Source organism: Leptonychotes weddellii, chromosome 11 (assembly GCF_054177405.1).
Source record: "Leptonychotes weddellii isolate Sample4059 chromosome 11, ASM5417740v2, whole genome shotgun sequence".
Taxonomy (NCBI): Eukaryota; Metazoa; Chordata; class Mammalia; order Carnivora; family Phocidae; genus Leptonychotes; species Leptonychotes weddellii.
Window position 1 is genome coordinate 12,926,140 of NC_138379.1, and position 22,403 is coordinate 12,948,542.

Consider the following 22,403-nt stretch of genomic DNA (forward strand, 5'->3'; position numbering starts at 1 on the left):
CTCTGTCAAATAAATAAAATCTTTAAAAAATAAAAAAATAAAAAAGTTTCTAGCAAGTTTCTCTAGAAACAGGTTCAGAGAATCTCTAGTTATAATGATGTGATAGAGAAAGATTTTATATGCAGAGAAACAAAAGCTTTCTTGACTAAGACATGTGTAAATGCCATTCAAAATGTCATTAATATGGAAATATGTAAGTGGTGTTGAAGATTTCAGGAAAGAAAGGAGCTGTCCAGGGGTGCCTGGGTGGCTCAGTCGGCTAAGCAGCTGCCTTTCAGCTCAGGTCATGATCCCAGGGTCCTGGGATCGAGCCCCATGTCAGGCTCTCTGCTTAGCAGGGAGCCTTCTTTTCCCTCTCCCTCTGCCTGCCGCTCCCCCCCTGCTTGTGCTCTCTCTCTCTCTCTCTCTCTTCCTCTCTCTCTATCAAATAAATAAAATCTATTTTAAAAAAAACCAAAGAACGGAGCTGTCCAATAAACAAAGAGTCTGTGACCCAGACCAATAATACATAATAGTTTTCCAACTATATTACATGCCAGTACAAGGTAACCCACTTGAGTTATGTATTTGAGAATGTTACTTGAGAATGTATTATTAAAAACATTTCTGGGGGCTCCTGGGTGGTTCAGTAGGTTGGGCATCCGACTCTTGATTTTGGCTCAGGTTGTGAGATCAAGCCCTGGTCGGGCTCTGTGCTCAGGGCGTGGAGCTGCTTAAAAGATTCTCTGCCCCCCCCCACCCCCCACCGGCTCACACTCCCTCTTAAAAAAAAAAAAAAATTTTAGTGGGGCGCCTGGGGGGCTTAGTCGGTTAAGCATCTGACCCTTGATCTCAGCTCAGGTCTTAATCTCAGGGTCATGAGCTCAAGCCCTGTGTTGGGCTCCATGTTGGGCATAGAGTCTACTTAAAAAAAAAAAAAGAAACAAACAAACATATGTTTCTGGAAATGTACAGAAAGTTAGTATGTGCAAGTTTCTGTGGCTCATCTGTTTCTTTCATGGGGAATATAACGTTGAGAGTGTCTGTTTTATAGAGAGCCCGCTTACCGGGCAGTAACATCATATTCCCAAGGACGAGTAGCCTAGCTAACCAGTGTTCCCTGAACCTTGGCTGTAGAGTGCACAAGGAAAGAAAGTGCCCAGCAAAACCAGCTTAAAGGAGGATGAAGACAAATCTGGTCCTATTTTCATTGTTGTTCCAAATGGAAAAGAGCAAAGAATGAAAGATGAAAAAGGATTAAAGGTAAGGAAGGGACAAGAACCTTCAGGAGTTTTTTGCTTTGTTTTGTTTTGTAATCAAGAACCATTTTACTGTCTGGAATTCATTTCATTGTGAAATACCTAATAATGAACTGGGTCTTTTGCTAATAAATTATAGCTTGTTTCTCTTAGGTTTATGGGAGCATTAGTTACTACAAAAGGAACTATAGAATGGAGCTATTGCCTATTCTTCCTCCAAATGGAAAGAAACAGAAATTGTTTTAATTTTTATAATAAAAAAATGGAAAATATTAATTGATTTTTATCAACTATACATCTGTAGTAGGGTACTTGTTTAATCCTTCTTGTACCTGATACCTCGAAAGACAGATCTGGTGACTATCTGTCTAATTCATTTCTCTTTTTATGTTATTTTGGTATTTTTAGGCAGTTAGATTTTTTTGTCAGAATACATGTTTAAAAAAAAATTCAAGCAGTATGAAAAGTACAGAGTGTAGTATAAGAAGCATGTCTCCCCCTAGTCCCCCTCCACAGGGAAGATACTATGGCCAGTATTTTTGTGCATTACTCCAGAATTATGAATATTTTGTACTATATAGTTATATATGTATAAATGTATAGCGCTTTTTACACACGGGAACATGCAGTACTCTTTGTTCTGTATTTTGCTTTTTTCTTTTAATGTTTGAAATATCTTAAAGGTCATTACATAACTGTGTGCATATATCCATTCATTCTCTTTATTGGTACATCATGTGTATGTACCTTTCTTTATCCCCAACCCACAATATAAACATTTAGGTTTCTTCTAGTCTCCCACTATTATAAACTATTCTGCCGTGAGCATTTTGAATGTAGGTACTTGTACACATATGTGAATATATCTTTATTAAACTCCTACTAGAATGTATGTACGTATTTAACTTTGATAGATATTACAAATTTTCCCTTTATTAAAATTGTACCAGTAGTATCCACCATGTTCTACAATAAGAGAGCATTGATTTTTCTAGTGAGAATTGCTGAATTGAAGATGTTAAGAGTTAACCTTCCAGAAGTATGACTGCTTGATAATATATTTTGCATTCATATTTAATTACAAATTAATCCTGTCGAATTTTAAAATCCTATTATATTGATTTCTGCAGCTGCTTTAAATAGAATTCTCTACCTCATTTCAGTTGAACATCTTATCATCCCTTTCCCTGTTTTTTTTTTTTCAGGTGCTGAAGTGGAATTTTACTACTCCACGGGATGAATACATTGAGCAACTAAAGACTCAGATGTCTAGCTGTGTGGCTAAGTGGCTACAAGATGAGATGTTTCACTCAGACTTTCAGCATCATAACAAAGCCCTTGCTGTCATGGTTGATGTAGGTTTACAGTAGATAAATACACGTGTATCTCAGATCCATGAAAATACTGAGCCTTGTGAAATAACCAGAAGTTAACGTGACTTGAGAAGGAACTAGAATACACCATGTTCTTTGGCTTTAGAGTTATAGTATTACTTGATAGAATAAGTGACTGTCATAATTGTAGGTCTTAAATAGAATCTTAAAAATCTGTTTTCTTCTTGGACTCTAGTAAAATCTATAATGTACTTACCTAATAGAACTCAAATTTTTATACAGTCTTATTTGTCTTCTGTTTTAAGCACTTGGAGAGTGAAAAAGAGGGTGTTATTGGTTGCCTGGATCTTATCTTAAAATGGCTTACCCTGCGGTTTTTTGACACCAATACAAGTGTCCTGATGAAAGCCCTAGAATATTTAAAATTGCTCTTCACCCTGCTAAGTGAGGAGGAGTATCATCTTACTGAGAATGAAGCATCTTCCTTCATCCCCTATCTCATCCTCAAGGTAATGCATTGTTCTCATTCTGGAAGACTGCCCAGGTTCCCAGCTGACCTCAGTTCCCATCCTTTATTCCCTCTCCCTTTTCCATTTATTCTGTGATGATACCTTTCACCACTCATTCCCGTGCCCCTGTTCTTCCAAGATGTGTGACGCATGGAAGGACCCTTTGCTACTCAGGAACTGCCTCAGTCGTTATTTTCCTTGTCGACTAGGTTGGAGAACCAAAGGATGTCATTCGTAAAGATGTCCGTGCCATCCTGAACCGGATGTGCCTTGTCTACCCAGCCAGCAAGATGTTCCCCTTCATCATGGAAGGAACCAAATCCAAGAACTCTAAGCAAAGAGCAGGTGAAGCAACAATTTAAATTGAGGCGTGAGTCTGTGCAGCAGTGACCTCGAAAAGAAATAGTTTGTAGATGAACCGAGGACATTTCAGTGTCTGTGTGGTTGATTCCAACCTTCCGATTTGGACTGTGGGAGTGATGAGTTGCACACTGGTGGAGCCACAGTATCAGGTGATACAGGCACTGCTCAGTACCACCCTGCTGACAAAATCAAGTGCACAGGGGCCATCTGACTCACAGGCATCCCTTTCTTCCAGGAGCACTCGCTGTAATAGTATTATTATATGATTGTGTGTGTGTGTGTGGTTTAAGATTTTATTTATTTGACAGAGCACAAGCAGAGGGAGAGAGAGGGAGAAGCAGGCTCCCCGCTGAGCAAGGAGCCCGATGTGGGACTCGATCCCAGGACCCTGGGATCATGACCCAGGCTGAAGGCAGCCGCTTAACCGACTGAGCCACCCAGGTGTCCCTGATTGTGTGTTTTATCAGAAGGCAGTAAACAAGGAAAAATTCTAGGCAGAGCCAGAATAAGATTTTAGTTCTTCATGTAGGCCAAGGAAAATGTATCTAGTAACGATAGGTCTCGGGGCACCTGGGTGGCTCAGTTGTTAAGCGTCTGCCTTCGGCTCAGGTCATAATCCCAGGGTCCTGGGATCGAGCCCTGCATCGGGCTCCCTGCTCCGTGGGAAACCTGCTTCTCCCTCTCCCCCTGCTTGTGTTCCCTCTCTCGCTCTATCTTTCTCTGTCAAATAAATAAATAAAATCTTAAAAAAAAAAGGTCTCTAAGCCGGAATATGTGTTGGGTCTCATTAATCTAACCTTTCTTCCCCATCAGAGTGCCTGGAAGAACTGGGGTGTCTGGTCGAGTCCTACGGCATGAATGTTTGCCAGCCAACCCCAGGGAAAGCCTTAAAGGAGATAGCGATTCACATAGGAGACAGGGACAACGCCGTGCGCAACGCTGCCCTCAATACTATCGTCACCGTGTACAACGTACACGGGGATCAAGTGTTCAAGCTCATCGGAACTGTGAGTGACTTCTCGCTGAACATTGTCAGCATGTTGTGAATTGTTAGGAGTCTGCTTTCATACCATCGCAACTCTAAGTTTTTACCACTTTTTATTATAAACTCAACCCACCTGTGTGTCCTTGAGTCCAGATAAACCCTTGGGGATGTCTGATCGTTGTAGGACATTTATGCTATGTCTTACTGGAAACCAGATTTTCTTTTCTGCACCTTCTCCTCATACAGTTTGCTTTAGAAACAAGAGCTGTTTTTGAATCCTATCCTGAACTAGTCTGGGATTTATTTTCTGCCTAGAAATCTGCTCTGTAATTTTTAGCGCATTTAGTTTTTAGTGAACAAGTACTCACGTGTATAATGTAGATCTGGTACCTGTCAGAGGAGAGGAGCCACAAGCCACACTCTGCAGACCCATCAGGTGCTGCTTCTGATTGCTGACTTTGAGCCGGGGCCACTCATGGTTGTACCTCAGTCCACTCCAGTGACCTCCGAGTATTACGTATATTTACACAGTTTTTTATACATTTTTACCTGGATTAATCTGTTTACATCCTCACTACAGGTCAGTGAAGGAGATAAAGCAGATGGGAATTTTACAGATGATCAGCAGGGAAGCTTCTAGCCTTTCATTCACATAGTTAGTGCTGACACAGCAAGTATGAGGAAGCGTCATTTAATCTTGGACCTTTTCATTTGTAGTTCCTAATAGCCTTTCCTTTTGTATCCTTGCCTTCTTTCGTAGATTCTCTTATTGTAACAGGTTTTAACAATAGTTGATTTTAAATGTAGCTAGTGTTTTGAAAATAAACTTACCCCAACATAGTAGGTTCTGCTTGCTTCAATATGTGAATGGATATTGACTCTTGAGTCTTCCAGTTAAATTTTTTAAATTCTCCTCATATCCTGGTAGAGGGGCATACTAATAATAAATTCAATTTGGCCTCTTTTTACAGCTCTCTGAAAAGGATATGAGCATGCTCGAGGAGAGGATTAAGCGGTCAGCAAAGAGACCTTCGGCTGCCCCAGTAAAACAGGTGGAGGAGAAACCTCCGCGCACTCAGAGCGTAAACTCCAATGCCAACATGCTGCGCAAGGGACCAGCCGAGGACATGTCCTCCAAACTCAAGTATGTAGATGGAGACAGTTGTCTAAGAACATCTCGGTGGCCTTTGCCTCATGTGCTTAATGCTTATCCTGTAACATAATCTTGAGTTCCTGTAGCCATTACCATGCATGCCAGAGTGTCTGGGGAAATGTCTTGTAACCAAATGTTTAATTCTTCAGTCTTCATTGTCTTTGTCTTTGTCTCAAAACCACTTCTAAATAGTCTTGTGCCTTCTTTCACTGCTTTTCCGTGGACAGAATTATGTATCGCACTTATAGGATGTAAGTACTGCCTGCTAATTTCTCATTAGCAGGGCTCTTATATCTTTCTAACTTCTGACTTGGATTCATCCCCTCTGGAGGGCGATTGGTTTAGAGTTTAGGTTAGAGGGTGTCCATCAGTATCCCATGAATCAAGCCTCCCCAGAAGTCCACTGGCTAGCAGAAGTGGCAACTCAGTGTCATGGCGAAATTATTGGTTCACCTTTGTCCTTGTGTTATACCTGGCCATGCTCAGGTTCCTATTCTTCAGATAAAGCTAATAGGTACAATGCATGCAAACCAGAATTGGCATAGGGACTCAAAATCCTGCCTTCTGAGCAAGACAGCTCTCTTTTGGGCTATGTCCATTATCTAATGTTAACCAACTTGAATTTGGAAACCTTAAATACAGATTGCTTGGATGTAACACTGGCTCTGACCTGTCAAGAGTGAATATTCCTAAAAAGAGATGACTGTCCCTCAAAGTCTAAAGTATACCGAGCACTGCATGGAAGAATGCTTATGATTAGAAAAACTTAAAATACTGGTTAATTTGGCAGAAAAGAACCAGCCAGCCTAGATTTTTCTTAAATTTTTGCCCAAGTAGAGAGCTTTGAGTCAGTATATTTTATTAATTATTTTCTGCCCCATCTGGAATAGCAGTACAAGGTTTGTTGGCTTTAGTGAACTAGAGAGAATACTTATAATTTGGAAGGTACTGTAAATACAAGGTAAAATGATCTGCTTCGTGAGCCAGAGTTGTTGCCCATTGAAGGCACTTGCTTAGACTCAAGGACTTAAATCATTCAGGGGGGCTGAAACCAGAAGTTGAATATCTGTCTTGAAGCATTGGGGCAACTGGCAGTGTGACTCTTGCTCTTTGGTTCAGAAGTCTCTTTAGTTCAGGAGCCTCCTTTTGCTTTCCTTAGCCAAGCCCGAAGCATGAGTGGGCATCCAGAGGCAGCCCAGATGGTGCGCCGAGAATTCCAGCTGGATCTAGATGAGATTGAGAATGACAGTGGTACGGTCCGATGTGAAATGCCAGAGCTGGTTCAGCACAAACTGGATGACATTTTTGAACCGGTCCTTATTCCCGAACCCAAGTAAGTTAATCTTTCATTTAAGTGTCAGCAGTGCATGATCATGAGAGTGCATACGTGGAAAGAGCTTTCTGTGTAGTCACAATTTTTTAGAACTGATTACTGTATGGCTGGTGACAGTTCTTTTACTCAGACCTGGAGCTAGTGGAGAACTGCGTAATTCCAACTCACTGGGATGTCTTGTAACAAAGATTGAATTTTTTCCCTTTGCTCTGCTCTCTAGAATCCGGGCTGTTTCTCCACACTTCGATGACATGCACAGTAATACAGCATCCACAATCAATTTCATTATCTCCCAAGTAGCCAGTGGTGACATCAACACGAGCATCCAAGCTCTGACACAGGTAATGGGGGTATGACAGTAATTCCATTGGCAGCAGAGGCTGGACGAGTGGTGGCTGCATACAGGTCACAGAGTTAAAGGAGGTAGGCAGCGTTCAGCACTGCCCTGATGAAAAAGTGCACAGGGACCACTTAGTGTCATCACTTGCTTCCCAGGAGGTGGCTCTCATAGATCCTTGCTCTTTATGCTTGCATTCATTCACCAGAGGCTGGAGCTACAGCGCTGAGTAAGTAGGGACCAAATCTCATGGAACTTACTTACTAGTGGACAGAGAAAATAAGTAAACAAGAAAATATCAGATAAGAGCAACTACTGTGTAAATAGAACTCAAATGGGGTGATCAGAGAGAGGAGCTGAATAGTTACTTCAATTGGTGGTCAGGGATGCAAGCAGAGGGAACAGCTAGTACAAAGGTTATCGGGTAGGAATGAGCTTGGATATTCAAGGAAACGATTCAAGGCCCATGTGCCCAGAGCAGAGTGGGCAAGGGGGAGAATGGTACAGAATGAGATTTGAAAGGTGGACAGAGATCACATCATGTAGACCTTTAAAGCCCCAGGGTGTAGGTTGTTTGGATTTTAAGTGTGATGGGAAACCATTAGAGAATTTTGAGCAAAGAAGCTACATGTTTTTTACAAATCATTCTCTTCTGCTTCCGTTTCCTAACAATCTAGTCCTAAAGCCAGTAAGTTGGTAGAGCAAGGTAGGCATCCACCTTGTGGCAAGGTGGTGAGGGTGGGGAACCATCGTGGCCCAGTTGCGAGGGTCTCAGAGCCCAAGTGTTGTGAGGATGGTGTCATATAGGAGCGGTGATGCAGAGTCAGGAGTCAGAGCCCAAGCAGGGTGAAGAGGATGTCATGCTGGCGGCCACTCTGGCATGATAGTAGGATCCCAGGCAAGGTGAAGAGGATATCCATGTGTGTTGCAGGGGGCGGGGCAGCATGCAGGTGGCTCAGAATGGGGAGTCAGAGCTGAAGCAGTAGACATCTGCATGGGGAAGGACTAGGGGCAGAGATGGGAGATCGGTTACATACAGAGGGATTATTCAAAGAAATACAAGGAAAATAGAAGCCACGTTTTTTTTTTTTCTTTTCTTTTTTAAGATTTTATTAGAGAAAGCATGAGCAAGGGCAGAGGCAGAGGGAGAAGCAGACTCCCCACTGAGCAGGGAGTCCAACTCGGGGCTCGATCCCAGGCCCCCCAGGATCATGACCTGAGCCAAAGGCAGACGCCTAACCGGCTGAGCCACCCAGGCACTCCTGAAGCCATGTTTCTTACTGTCCGAAAAGAGCACTACAAATATGAAAGGAAAACAAAATAGAATAAACTCAGGCATTGGACCAGAATTAGATTAGATGTGTCAGTATGAACTCATGATTTTCAATACAGCGATGTAGAAATAAATATCAATGTAAATGTATGTATATGTGTGGTATAAATGTATGTTACAGGTATACATGTATATATATATAATACACATATATTCCCTAATGCTTTTCATTGAAAGGACCTGAGAACAGCAATACCCCAACAGCAAGAAGCACCCCCAAAACTTGGCTTCTAAATACCATTTTCCACTAAAAGGGAATGAGGGCTCCTTGGAGAAGGGGTAGATTCTAGGGCTGAATTAGAAAAAGTACAAGATAATCCTGGAATATCGTATTGTACCTGACAGTAAGGATAGGCTCAAAGAATGATAGGGCCCGGTGGCCAACTGTTTGAACAGGGGACAGTTTGAGCATCAAAATCAATAATGATAGTAATGACGTATAACCCAATGAACTGAATAAAATTCAGGAAATAGATTCAATAAAATTTAACAAAATAGGAAACCCCAAGTCCATGTCCATGTAAATTAAAAATTTAAAGAAAAATGAGATAGTTTCATAGTACCTCCCCACAAAATACAAAGGACTAATATACAAAGTGTAACTAAGAAATACAAAATACTTTTGAGTAATTTGACAGTACAGAAGCTTAGCAGACACCAACTTGAAGTGCTCAAAGTGAACATCAGTATTAGGACAAGATAAAATCATGTGCCACCTTGTAGGATCCAGTGAGAATTCAGCATCACTTTGCTGACATTCCTAATGTCATCTGATCATGAAGAAACCTCAAAAAAATGCAGAACTAAGGGATATTTTACAACCGTCAAGGTCAAGAAAGTGAAGGAAAGACTGAGCATTGGTCTAGACTGAAGGGAGATTAAGAGACATGACTAACTAAATGCAGTGCATGATTCTAGACTGGCCTTTAGCTATGAAGAACGAGATCAGGGCAATTGGAGTAAATGGAATGGGGCCTGAGGATTAGACTGTAATAACGTCAATACTAATTTCCTGATTTTGTGTTGCCTCCTGAGTATGAAGGAGAATGTCCTTGTGACAAAGAAATACACAGTAAAGTGTGAGATGGGCATGGAGCATCACATTGACAACTTACTCTCAGCTGATTCGGGATTTTATAAGTTCTTTTACAATACTTCCGACATTTCTATAATGTTTGAACTTTATTTTTACTGGAAAATGTCTCTCTGGCCACTCTCTCAAGACCAGATCTGTTAGGAAGCTATGACTGAAATTCATATGAAAGATATTATCACGTGCACTAGGATTATCACAGTGGGGAAGAAAAGTGGATGGTTCCAGGGTATCTTTCATAGGTAGTGTCCACAAGACTTGGAGACAGATGGGTTGTGAAAAGTAAGCTAAGAAAAGAATCAAGAGTAACTCCATGATTTTTGGCTTGAGCACCTGGGTGGTTGGATAGTGGTGCTGAGAATGGGGAAGCTGGAGGAAGAACAGTCTTGAGAAGTTGGAAATTAAGAGCTCTGTCTTTGCTGTGTTGAGTTTGAGCAGCCAGTTACACATCTCCACGAAGACAGATGGCTGGAAATAGGAGAATTGGGAATCTTAGTACAAGATTTTTGCTACTGTTTGACAAATAGTCTCCTGTTAACAGTTTTAACCTTGGAGGGACTCTAGAAAATAGTGACTTGAATACATGCATTCCTGCTGCCTTTCTCTATCAACTTCAATCCAAACCCATCTGCATTTTCTGAGCAGAGGAGCTGCTGGGTCAGGTAGGTGGTATCTGAAGTATATACAAGTGTCAAGCTCCATCTAGTACAAGTAATAAGCCTTTTCCACATATAGGCCTTCAGGAAAACCTGAAGTTCAGTAGTGCAGAACCCGGGGAAGACGATCAAAACACCAAAAATCCTGGAAAGAGATCTCTTTCATCCAGGGAGACCAGCAGATCCCCTAAAGAAAGGACAATGGTGGTTTATATGAGTGTTAATAGTAAGGACCTGGTGTTCTCCTTGGCCCCCAGGGAACTATAGGTTGCTGAACAAAAAGGCTGAATTCACTGTCAGTCTGGGAAGTCTCTAGCTTTTGTACCTTCAGAGACAGAAGAGCAGAAGTGCCTGCCCTTGGTGCCATGTGACTAGCTGGCATACCACAAACTTAGAAGGGCAGGAACTGCTGTGTTTCCCATTCTCAGATTGCCACAATTGAGGATTTCCAAAAGGCAGACCCAAGAATGAGTCCTGACTAGGTAAAGAATAATAATGAACCACACCATAAGAGACCCAGTAACTGGGAAGAAGAATGAAACAGAATAACCAGAATGGGAATCTCCTAGCACAATGAAACTGCTGGCGGGGACAAGATGACCACAGGGGAGGGGAGCAGGGTGTGGAAAGAGTACTTAAAGAGGATTTATTATTACATATAAAGATTCTCTCTAGCAAAACAAAAAACAAAAAAATACATGGTTTTAGAATTTTAGGGGCGCCTGGGTGGCTCAGTCTTTCTGCCTTCGGCTCAGGTCATGATCCCAGGGTGCTGGGATCGAGTCCCACATCGGGCTCCCTGCTCGGCGGGAAGCCTGCTTCTCCCTCTCCCACTCCCCCTGCTTGTGTTCCTGCTCTCGCTATCTCTCTCTGTCAAATTAATAAATAAAATCTTTAAAAAAAAAAAAAAGAATTTTAAAATTTAGTAGATGGTCTGAAGGGGGAGGATGATCAGAAACCAAATTGGTCTAAGTGACAGGGGTGACAAGACCATTCAGTGGGGAAAGGACAGTCATCAACAAATGAAGCCGGGAAAATGGATATCCACATGCAGAAGAATGAAGTTAGACTCTTATGCTGTATACAATAATTAACTCAAAACGGATCAAAGACATAAGTGTCATAGCCAAAGCTATAAACTCTTAAAACGGGGGAGAGGGGTGTCTCCTTGCGGCAGTGGCAGCTCGAGAGCGGGGTATGGGTCATGGCAGGACAGGTATTTAAAAAGTTTCTTCCCCTCTTGGCCCGAGTTTTAGTTGAAAGGAGTACAGCCGAAACTGCTACCAAAGGAGGCATTTTGCTTCCAGAAAAATCTCAGGGAAAACCATTACAAGCAACAGGAGTCTGTTGGATCAGGCTCTAAAGGAAAGAGTAGAGAGATTCAACCAGTTGGCATGAAAGTTGGAGATAAAAGTTCTTCTACAATATGGAGACACCAAAGTAGTTCTAATGACAAGGATTCTTTTTTTTTTTTTTTTTTTACATTTATTTATTTGAGAGAGAAAGAGAGCAAACGAGGAGGGGTAGAGGGAGGGAGAGAATCTCAAACAGACTCCCAGCTGAGTGTGGAGCCCTACACAGAGCTCAATTCCATGATCCTGAGAACATGACCTGAGCCAAAATCAAGAGTCGGAAGCTTAATTGACTGAGCCATCCAGGCACCCCAAGGATTATTTCTTATTTAGAGAATGTGACATCATGTAGACTGAAATAAGCCATTATTGAAATGGCATTGCGTGAAGCTGCTCATTCCAGTGAAGTTGTGAAATCTTTCATCAGGTGAATAATTTCCATGTCTCATTTTTATAATAACCTAAAAAAAAAAGAAAAAAAAATACCATAGAGGAAAATCTTCATGATACTGGATTTGGCAGTGAATTCTTGCATATGACACCAAAAGCAATGTCAACAAAAGAAAAAATAATTAAATTGAACTTCATCAAAATTTAAAAGTTTTTTTGTTTTTTGTTTTTAAAGATTTTATTTATTTATTTTAGAGACAGAGCACAAGAGGGGGGAGCGGGAGAGGGAGAAGTAGACTCCCTGCTGAGCAGGGAGCCCGATGCGGGACTCGATCCTGGGACTCCAGGATCATGACCTGAGCCGAAGGCAGTTGCTTAACCAACTGAGCCACCCAGGCGCCCCCAAAATTTAAAAGTTTTATGCATTAAAGGTAACTATCAAAAGAGTAAAAAGAGGGGCACCTGGGTGGCTCAGTCGTTAAGCGCCTGTGTTCTGCTCAGGTCATGATCCCAGGGTCCTGGGATTGAGCCCCACATCGGGCTCCCAGCTCGGCGGGAAGCCTGCTTCTCCCTCTCCCACTCCCCCTGCTTGTGTTCCTTCTCTCGCTGTCTCTCTCTGTCAAATAAATAAAATCTTAAAAAAAAAAAAAAGTAAAAAGCCCACAGAATGAGAGAAAGGATTTGCAAATTATATACGATAAGGGATTAATATCCAGAACACAGAAAGAACTCCTACAACTCAACCACAAAAAAAAAAATGGGCCAAGGACTTAAACTGACGTTTCTCCAGTAAGCACATGAAAAGTTGTTTGCCATTTTTAGTCATCAGGGAAATGCAGATCAAAACCACTTCACACTTGTTTGGATTTTTTTCTGAAAATGGGAAATAGTAACTGTTGGCAAGGATGTGGAGAAATGGGAACTTGTGTGCCTTGCTGGTGAGGACATAAAATGGTGCAACCACTATGGAAAACAGTCTGGCGGTTCCTCACAAAGTGAAACATAGACGTACAATAAGATCCAGCAATTCTCCTCCCAGAAAGCAGGGACCCAAACAGACAGTTGTGCACTGGTGTTCATTGCGTTATTCCCAGCAGACAAAAGGTTTGGAAAACAAGAGTCCATCAGCAGATGAACAAACAAAATATGGTGTGTACGTACAATGGAATATTATTCAGCCATAAGATGAATTCTTTTTTTTTTAAAGATTTTATTTGAGAGAGAGCATGAGAGGGGGGAGGGGCCGAGGGAGAAGCAAACTCCCCGCTGAGCAGGGAGCCTGATGTGGGACTCAATCCTGGGACTCCAGGATCATGACCTGAGCCGAAGGCAGTCACTTAACCAACTGAGCCACCCAGGCACCCAAGATGAGTTAAATTCCTTTTTTTTTTTTTTTTTAAGATTTTATTTATTTATTTGACAGAGAGATACACAGCGAGAGAGGGAACACAAGCAGGGGCAGTGGGAGAGGGAGAAGCAGGCTTCCCGCGAAGCAGGGAGCCCAATGCGGGGCTCGATTCCAGGACGCTGGGATCATGACCTGAGCCGAAGACAGACGCTTAACGACTGAGCCACCCAGGTGCCCCTAAGATGAATTAAATTCTGATGTATGCTATAACATGGATGAACCTTGGAAACATTATGCTCCATACAATAAGTCAGGCACGAAGGGACAAATACTGCATGATTCCACATATATGAGGTCTCTAGAATAGGCAGATCCATGGAGAGAGAAAGTAGAATAGAGGTTACCAGGGCAAGGGGGGGGGCAGGGGAATGGGGAGTTATTATTTAATGGGTATGGAATCTGTTTAGGATGATAACAAAGTTCTAGAACTAGATAGTAGTGATGGTTACATAACACTGTGAAGGTACTTAATGCCATTGCATTACATACATCAAAATGGTTAAATTGGTAAGTTTTATATATATTTTTACTATTATAAGAAAATTAAGATAAAAATAAAACCCTCAGTAACAAAAATGTTCATATAGCTAGGAATAAATCAAGCATTTTACAAAGAAAATTGAATGATATTAGAGAATTTCCAAATAAATGAAGTATACTGTGTTCACAAGGTTCAGGGTTATCAATTGCCAATTCTCCTCAAATTAACCTATACAGTCAAAGCCATTCTAATAAAAATCTCAACAGTTTTTCTATAGTCATGAAGCAAATTCTAAAATTTATATGGGAGATCAACGGGCTTGCAAATCGCAAAGTCAGTTTTTTTTAAGACTTTAAAAATGAGAACACAGTGGAGAGGGCTTATGTCACCGGGCATCAGCCATGACTACAGAGCCCCTGTAATGAATAGTGTAGTTAGTATTGGCCCGGACAAGCAGATAGACCATTGAGATGGAACAAAGAGCCCAGAAATAGACTCACATCTATAGGAAACTTAACACAGAAAAGACCTTAAAAATCACTTGGTAAGGGGCGCCTTTGTGGCTCAGTTGTTAAGCGTCTGCCTTCAGCTCAGGTCATGATCCCAGGGTCCTGGGATCGAGCCCCGCATCGGGCTCCCTGCTCTGCGGGAAGCCTGCTTCTCCCTCTCCCACTCCCACTGATTGTGTTCCCTCTCTCGCTCTCTCTGTCAAATAAATAAAATAAAAAAAAAAACAATCACTTGGTAAAAGCTAGATTAATCAGTAAGGGGTGCTAGGACTAATTATTTTCCATGGGAACAACAGATTGCTATTTCCTACACCAAAGTATATTTCAGATGCATCAAAGACCTAGATGTGAATAGGAGAACATTTTTTACTTCACATTCTGTAAGGATTTCTTTTTAAACTAGACACAAAACATAAAAAATAGAAATCTTTTACTACATTAAAATTTCTAAAAACTTCTGTTTATCACAAGATACTCTGTTTATAACAAAATGAAAAGACAAGCAGGGCACCTGGCTGGCTGGCGGTGGAGCATGTGACTCTTAGTCTAAGGGTGGTGAGTTCAGGCCCCACGTTGGCTATGAAGTCTACTTAAAAAAAAATGAGAAGACAAGTTACAGATTAAGACAATTGGGACAGGTGTAGTAGATGAAATACAAGGACATGGGAATTAAATAATTCTTACCAGTTTAGAGGTCAGAATAGTGGTTTAAAAAAAAGGGAAAACCCAGAAAGAACAGTAACCCCTGGTGGAAGGCAAGGTACCAGCTTGGAGGGGCAGGAAAAGAGGTTTTGGTGTGCTCCTGATGTCTTATAGCTTGTTCTCAGTGGCAGATGTACAGATGCATAGGCATAGAATTTCATTAAGTTGTATTCTTAGGATTTGTATATTGTATCATATTAAAGTTAAACCTTAATAAAAAAAGATATTAGTGGGGCACCTGGGTGATTCAGTTTAAGTGTCTGACTCTGGATTTTGGCTCAGGTCATGATCTTGGGGTCCTGGGATTGAGCCCCATGTCAGATTCCCTGCTCAGCAGGGAGTCTGCTGTCCCTCTCCCTCTGCCCCTCCTCCCACCGGAGGGGGCTCTCTCTTTCTGAGATAAATAAATCTTTAAAAAAAAAAAAAAGGATAGGGCGCCTGGGTGGCTCAGTCATTAAGCGTCTGCCTTCGGCTCAGGTCATGATCCCAGGGTCCTGGGATCGAGTCCCACATCGGGCTCCCTGCTCTGAGGGAGGCCTGCTTCTCCCTCTCCCACTCCCCCTGCTTGTGTTCCTGCTCTCGCTATGTCTCTCTCTGTCAAGTAAATAAATAAAATCTTTAAAAAAAAAAAAAAAAGAAGGATAAGGGCGCCTGGGTGGCCCAGGGTCCTGGGATCGAGACCCGCATCGGTCTCCCTGCTCAGTGGGAAGCCTGCTTCTCCCTCTCCCACTCCCCCTGCTTGTGTTCCCTCTCTAGCTGTCTCTCTCTGTCAAATAAATAAATAAAATCTTTAAAAAAATATATTAGTAAACAGTAAGCCAGATTTAATATATATGTAGAGAGAATTTTACAGTCTCTGAAAATACGTGTTTTTCGTATCTTAACAAATGCTATAGTAAAAGATACACTGACCAGATTCTTTCCTGGTAACCCAACACATTTTTTAATAATGTCACACAAGATAATGGCTACTTGGAAAAGTATGAAACACCCTCCTGACCCTTTGATCAAAAGAAAGGAAAAACAAAACTTTAACAATTTTATGTATGTATGTATGTATGTATGTATGTATTGAGAGAGAGAGTCGGGGTGGGAGGGCAGAGGGAGAGAATCCCAAGCAGACTCCCTGCTGAGCGTAGAGCCCAAAGCGGGGCTTATTCTCACAACCCTGAGATCATGGCCTGAGCCAACATCAAGAGTCGGAGGCTAGACTGAACCACCCAGGCGCCCCACCCCAAAACTTTTTTTTTTTTTTTAAGATTTTTATTTTTACTTATTTGTCAGAGAGAGAGACAGAACACAAGCAGGGGGAGAGGCAGGCAGAGGGAGAAGCAGGCTCCCCGCCGAGCAAGGAGCCCGATGTGGGACTCGATCCCAGGACCCTGGGATCATGACCTAAGCCAAAGGCAGCGGCCTAACTGACTGAGCCACCCAGGCGCCCCCCCAAAACTCTTAATAGTGAATAGGAAAGCATTTCTCTTTCAAACTCTACTGAAACTACTGAACTCAGAAAAATATATTGCCTGAAATGCATTTATTACTGAAGAAAAGCTAAAATAAAGGAACTTAGTACTTACCAGAAATTAGAAAAAAAATAAATTTAAAAGTAGGAGATAAACTACAGTTCATGAGATGGATTTTTAAAATAATAAATCTCAATTTGTTTCCTGTGAAACAAAAATTCCTTACTAGCCTGATTAGAGAACAAAAATATAAGTGTCAGGAATGAGGAAGGAACCACCCATAGATAAGGAAGAGACTGAAAAATATTAAGACCTATAACCCTGTGGAAATTGAAACAATTGATCTCCCCCTAAATTTTTTTAAATATTACCAGGGGGTTTGGGGAGACCATAAAATATTAGGAAACCCAGAACAGAACAAGACATTTGATTATATAAAATTTTAAGATTTTAGTCTAGAAGATTTTAATCTAGAGCCTGGGTGGCTCAGTCAGTTGAGTATCTGCTTTCTGCTCAGGTCATGATCCCAGCATCCTGAGATCAAGCCCCACATTGGGCTCCCTGCTCGGCGGGGAGCCTGCTTCTCCCTCTCCCTCTGCCTACCACTCCCCCTGCTTGTGCTCTCTCCCTCTCTCTCTATTTATTTATTTAATAAATAAAATCTTAAAAAAAGAACACAAGATTTTAATCTAGAGAAATTTACCATATATTGTCAATAAACAAGTGGTATATTGTGGAATATATTTGCAACCCATATGACTAATAAAGGATTAATAGCTACATTTCGGAAACAGAACTTTTATCAACTCTTGAGAAAAGGAGAACCCAACAGAAAAATGACCAAATGATGTGAATAGGCAAATCACAGAAGATTCCAAACAGCCAAGCCAGTAAACATGTGAAAAGAGGTCCAGGCTCTCTGCCACAAAATGCAAATTGACGTAAAAACAAGATAGCACTTTTTGCCATCAGAGTGACAAAAAGTAAAAAGTAATAACACACAGCTGATAGAGATTCTGGAAAAACAGTAGTCATACATTAAATGTAGAAATGTGAATTAAATGTTAATGCCTTGGGGCGCCTGGGTGGCTCAGTTGGTTGAGCGACTGCCTTCGGCTCAGGTCATGATCCTGGAGTCCCTGGATCGAGTCCCGCATTGGGCTCCCTGCTCAGCGAGGAACCTGCTTCTCCCTCTGACCCTCCCCCCTCTCATGTGCTCTCTCTCTCGTTCTCTCTGTCTCAAATAAAAAAAAAAAAAAAATGTTAATGCCTTTTGGGATGCCTGGGTGGCTCAGTTGGTTAGGCGTTTGCCTAATCAGGTCATGATCCCAGGGTCCTGGGATTGAGCCCCGCATCGGGCTCCCTGCTCCGCGGGAAGCCTACTTCTCCCTCTGCCTGCCGCTCCCCCTCTTTGTGCGCGTGCTCGCTCGCTTGCTCTCTCGCCAACAAATAAAATCTTTTAAAAAAAAATGTTAGTGCCTTTTTAAAGAAAACAATACAGTAATATCTATTATGCCATTTAAAATGTATTCTTCAGGCTAAAAAGTTAGAAATAAAAACACAAGTACGTTAAGATACTGTATATACAGAGATGTTTATTGTAACATTATTTATAGTAAAATAACCAAACTGGAAACACACTGAAAGTTTATCACTAAGGGAATGATTGAGTAAATTTTGCTACACACAGTTAAGCAGCCTTTAAAAATAGAGCTATTCTTTTTTTTTTTTTTTCAGATTTTATTTATTTATTTGACAGAGACACAGTGAGAGAGGAAACACAAGCAGGGGGAGTGGGAGAGGGAGAAGCAGGCCTCCCGCCGAGCAGGGAGCCCAACATGGGGCTCGATCCCAGGACCTGGAATCATGACCCCAGCCGAAGGCAGACGCCTAATGTCTGAGCCACCAGGCACCCCTATTCTTTTTTTTTTTTAATAGAGCTATTCTTGTGGCCTTTGGGGATTTTCATAATTTTCTGTTGAACTAGAAAAGCCAGATGCAGAGATGTGGATGTACTATAATCCTCTGGTAGAATAAACAACGCCCTAAACCTTGACCCCATTTATGTGTGCATGTATGGGTGTATATGATTCTGTGAACCTGAAAGATGTTGACCAGGCATTAATGTTAATTATCTTAGGAAAAAGAGTAAGCTTCCCCCTAAAAAAAGAGTATTTTTTATGGTGTCTGTGTTGAAGCAGCATTGTTAAACACCCCCAGTTATATAAAATTGTGTGTCCATACGGGGTATAACATGCATAAATCTAAATGAAAGTAGGACCACTGGCTTCCAGAACACCATGGGGCACTGTTCACACTGCAGTCTGTAAATGGTGCTCCCTGGAATTGTGCAGTAGGACAGCCCTGCATGAGGATGGTCGATGAAGAAGATTGGCATGCTTGTCTGGGTGTTATTTATGTAATCATAAAAATAAAGGTCTTTTTACAGTAGTGAATGGGAAATACATGTTTTCCCATAGTTGTACATTTTACCATTAGTGACAGCCAGTAGACCAAAAAGAACACCAGATCAGGATGTGAGAAGCCTGAGTTTTGAGTTTGGACTGAGTAGTCTGATCTTTCTGAGCCTCACTTGACTTATCTGGTAAATGGAAATCTTAACTTACTACTTCTCAGAGCTGTTGGATGATCAAATGAGATATAATGGGTATTAAAACACTTTAATAGATGAGACATTTAGGGCGCCTGGGTGGCTCAGTTGGTTAAGTGACTGCCTTCGGCTCAGGTCATGATCCCGGAGTCCCAGGATCGAGTCCCGCATCGGGCTCCCTGCTCGGCAGGGAGTCTGCTTCTCCCTCTGACCTTCCTCCCTCTCATGCCCTCTGTCTCTCATTCTCTCTCTCTCAAATAAATAAATAAAAAATCTTAAAATTAAAAAAAAAAAAATAGATGAGACATTTAAACATAGGGATTCCCTGATCTTCTGGGTAGTGAACCTTTCAGAATAGGATCTGTGACTAATTCACCTAACAGTGTCTTGCTCAGTAAACATGTGCTGAATGTTTGAATACTAGTTATTTATATGTAAAGTGACTGGATTTTTTTCAAGGTAAGATATTATAAGTGCTTTGCAGATATTACAGAGATATCCTTTGTAGCATTTTCCTGCTACTTAAAGTATGATGCTTGGAGACTATATCTTGGGGTTTTTGTTACCAGATCGATGAGGTCCTGAGACAGGAAGACAAAGCTGAAGCTATGTCTGGCCACATTGATCAGTTTCTGATAGCCACGTTCATGCAACTAAGACTCATCTACAACACACATATGGCAGATGAGAAATTGGAGAAAGATGAGATCATCAAGCTGTATAGCTGTATCATTGGCAACATGATTTCGGTAAGGCTGTTTCTGTAGAACGTGAGCTTCCCTTCAGTGTCTCATCCTACCTGGGTTCTAGAGCCTGAGTCAGTGTAGTTCCAGTGAGTCCTGCGTCACTTACTGGGTTTTACTTGCAAGCTGTGGACTACTTTCATCGGATGTTGGGTGACACTCCAGTTTGCCTTATTGTTAGGATACAAACTAGAATGCTTACATACTACCTAGAATTCTGCGTCCTACCCGTGTCTTCATCAGGCATGATAGGCCCTGGGTGCGTTGTCACAGATAACTGCTCACCCTAAAAGTACTTCGGTAACAGGAAGGAAGGAAGCACTCCAGTTAATTTTGGCGGTTCATTTGGCTATTTCCAGAGGTATGAGGGAGTCTGGTGATTTTTTTTTCCCCCTAATACTCTGAATTTTTTTTAATACAGTAAAATTGTTTGCTAGAATGTGCCACCCACATTTATCTTCCTTGCTGTATACTCTGGGTTTCTTACCTCTCTAACACAAGGATGATTGGATAGCTGTTTCAGATTGAGAGCCTCGCCCGGGAGGCCTCCACCGGAGTGCTGAAAGACCTGATGCATGGCCTCATCACCTTAATGCTAGACTCTCGAATTGAAGATCTAGAGGAAGGACAGCAGGTGATCCGCTCTGTGAACCTCTTGGTGGTGAAGGTGCTGGAGAAGTCAGACCAGACCAACATCCTGAGGTAAAACTATAATCTCACTCCAGAGCCTGGAATAGCCTCTCTTTCGTCTGCCCGTGGAAACCAAAGTCACTAGACCAATTATAACTTTAGGTTTGCCTAGTTATGTTGATTTATTACTCTTCTCTTCCTCATGAACCAAGTGTTCCAACCTGAGACAGCATTAAAACTAGTAACGACTCGGGCGCCTGGGTGGCTCAGTTGGTTAAGCGACTGCCTTCGGCTCAGGTCATGATCCCGGAGTCCCGGGATCGAGTCCCGCATCGGGCTCCCTGCTCGGCAGGGAGTCTGCTTCTCCCTCTGACTCTCCTCCCTCTCATGCTCTCTGTCTCTCATTCTCTCTCTCTCAAATAAATAAATAAAATCTTAAAAAAAAAAAACAAAAAAAAAACTAGTAACGACTCAGTAAGCCAGCCAGCATTGTGAGTTTTCTAGAATAGGACTATGTAGTGTTTGTTGGTTACCTCCCCCTTTCATGTACATTTCAGGCACATTTCTCTCTCAGCTACCAGTGACAATGAAAGTAGAGTGAGGAGCTTTACCATTTATCAGGTGGTAACTGAGGAAGCTTAAAGGATTGACGTTTATTTTCTTCACAGCTGAATGTCAGGTAATCAGAGACAGTCCTGATCCATGAGTTCTCAGTTTATTAGATGGATACAGTTTACACTTGGCCTTTTAATTACTAACTTTAATTGGAATGCATGTTTGAAACTTTTTTTTTTTTTAAGATTTTTTTTATTTGACAGAGAGATAGCAAGAGGGAACACAAGCAGGGGGGAGTGAGGGTGGGAGAAGCAGGCTTCCCGCCGAGCAGGGAGCCAGATGCGGGACTCGATCCCAGGACCCCGGGATCACGACCTGAGCCGAAGGCAGACGCTTAACGACTGAGCCACCCAGGCGCCCCATGTTTGAAACTTATTAATGTTATCATGTTGGGATTTTTTTTTTCTAGTGCCCTACTTGTTTTGCTCCAAGACAGCCTGCTAGCAACAGCCAGTTCTCCCAAATTCTCAGAGCTTGTTATGAAGGTAAAGTGGAAATAATTTGATTTCTTTTCTTTCAAAGATGCAGTACCTGGTTAAAGTGTGGGGAAAGGGGAGTTGAAAGTAGGACATAGACTTAAATTGACCAGGCCACACCTGAAAAATATACTTGGTCTCCAGTTTACACCCCAAGCTCAGGCCTCAACAGTTCTTGGCCTCAAACAGTGAAAAGGGAAAGACCAATTGTCCTAGAAACAAAAGGCAATTAGTTTGATGAGACAAATTTTATACCTTTTGGGGAAATAGGTTTGTATAGCCCTGTAATATTTCGGTCTTTTTGATGGAAGACTCCAAATGAACATTTCTGCCCCATTATAATCCTGTTATTACACTGTAATAGTTTGTCTCCTTGCGTTAGATTTGGTTAAGCTGTATGAACTATTCTCTTCTCGATCCCACACCCAGTTCTCCACATCTTCTCGCTATTTAAGACCCATCTCCAGGGAGTTGGGAAGAAGGTGTGGGGATGATGACGTGGATGGCTTGTCACACACTAACCAGTGACGTGCTTGAAGTGAGTGAAATTGTTCATGTTTTAACAGCTGAACTCAAAAGACATGGTGATGTTCCACACTTAACCTCCCTGACCATCTTTCAGAAGTGACCCCAGAGCCTAGAGCAGGTGAAAGGTGGCAGGAATTATCTTCATTCTTCAGCCACTCCTT

The 22,403-nt window shown here is 41.8% G+C and overlaps 1 protein-coding gene and 1 non-coding gene across 5 annotated transcripts in view; both read left to right on the plus strand.

Moving 5' to 3' along the window:
• The window catches only part of CKAP5 (cytoskeleton associated protein 5), a 105,196-nt gene that overhangs the window by 77,805 nt on the left and 4,988 nt on the right, over window positions 1-22,403 (plus strand). For all 4 annotated transcript variants that reach the window (XM_081798159.1, XM_081798160.1, XM_081798161.1 and 1 more), the window contains 11 exons: window positions 1,117-1,242; window positions 2,444-2,593; window positions 2,878-3,081; window positions 3,291-3,426; window positions 4,258-4,451; window positions 5,401-5,573; window positions 6,742-6,915; window positions 7,136-7,256; window positions 19,820-19,999; window positions 20,508-20,695; window positions 21,648-21,723. In XM_081798159.1, the coding sequence (XP_081654285.1) occupies window positions 1,117-1,242; window positions 2,444-2,593; window positions 2,878-3,081; window positions 3,291-3,426; window positions 4,258-4,451; window positions 5,401-5,573; window positions 6,742-6,915; window positions 7,136-7,256; window positions 19,820-19,999; window positions 20,508-20,695; window positions 21,648-21,723 (1,722 nt within the window). The remainder of the gene's footprint in view (window positions 1-1,116; window positions 1,243-2,443; window positions 2,594-2,877; window positions 3,082-3,290; window positions 3,427-4,257; window positions 4,452-5,400; window positions 5,574-6,741; window positions 6,916-7,135; window positions 7,257-19,819; window positions 20,000-20,507; window positions 20,696-21,647; window positions 21,724-22,403) is intronic.
• Window positions 3,551-3,661, plus strand: LOC115939855 (small nucleolar RNA SNORD67). The gene has a single exon (XR_004074629.1). It is a non-coding gene; the product is annotated as a small nucleolar RNA SNORD67 (small nucleolar RNA).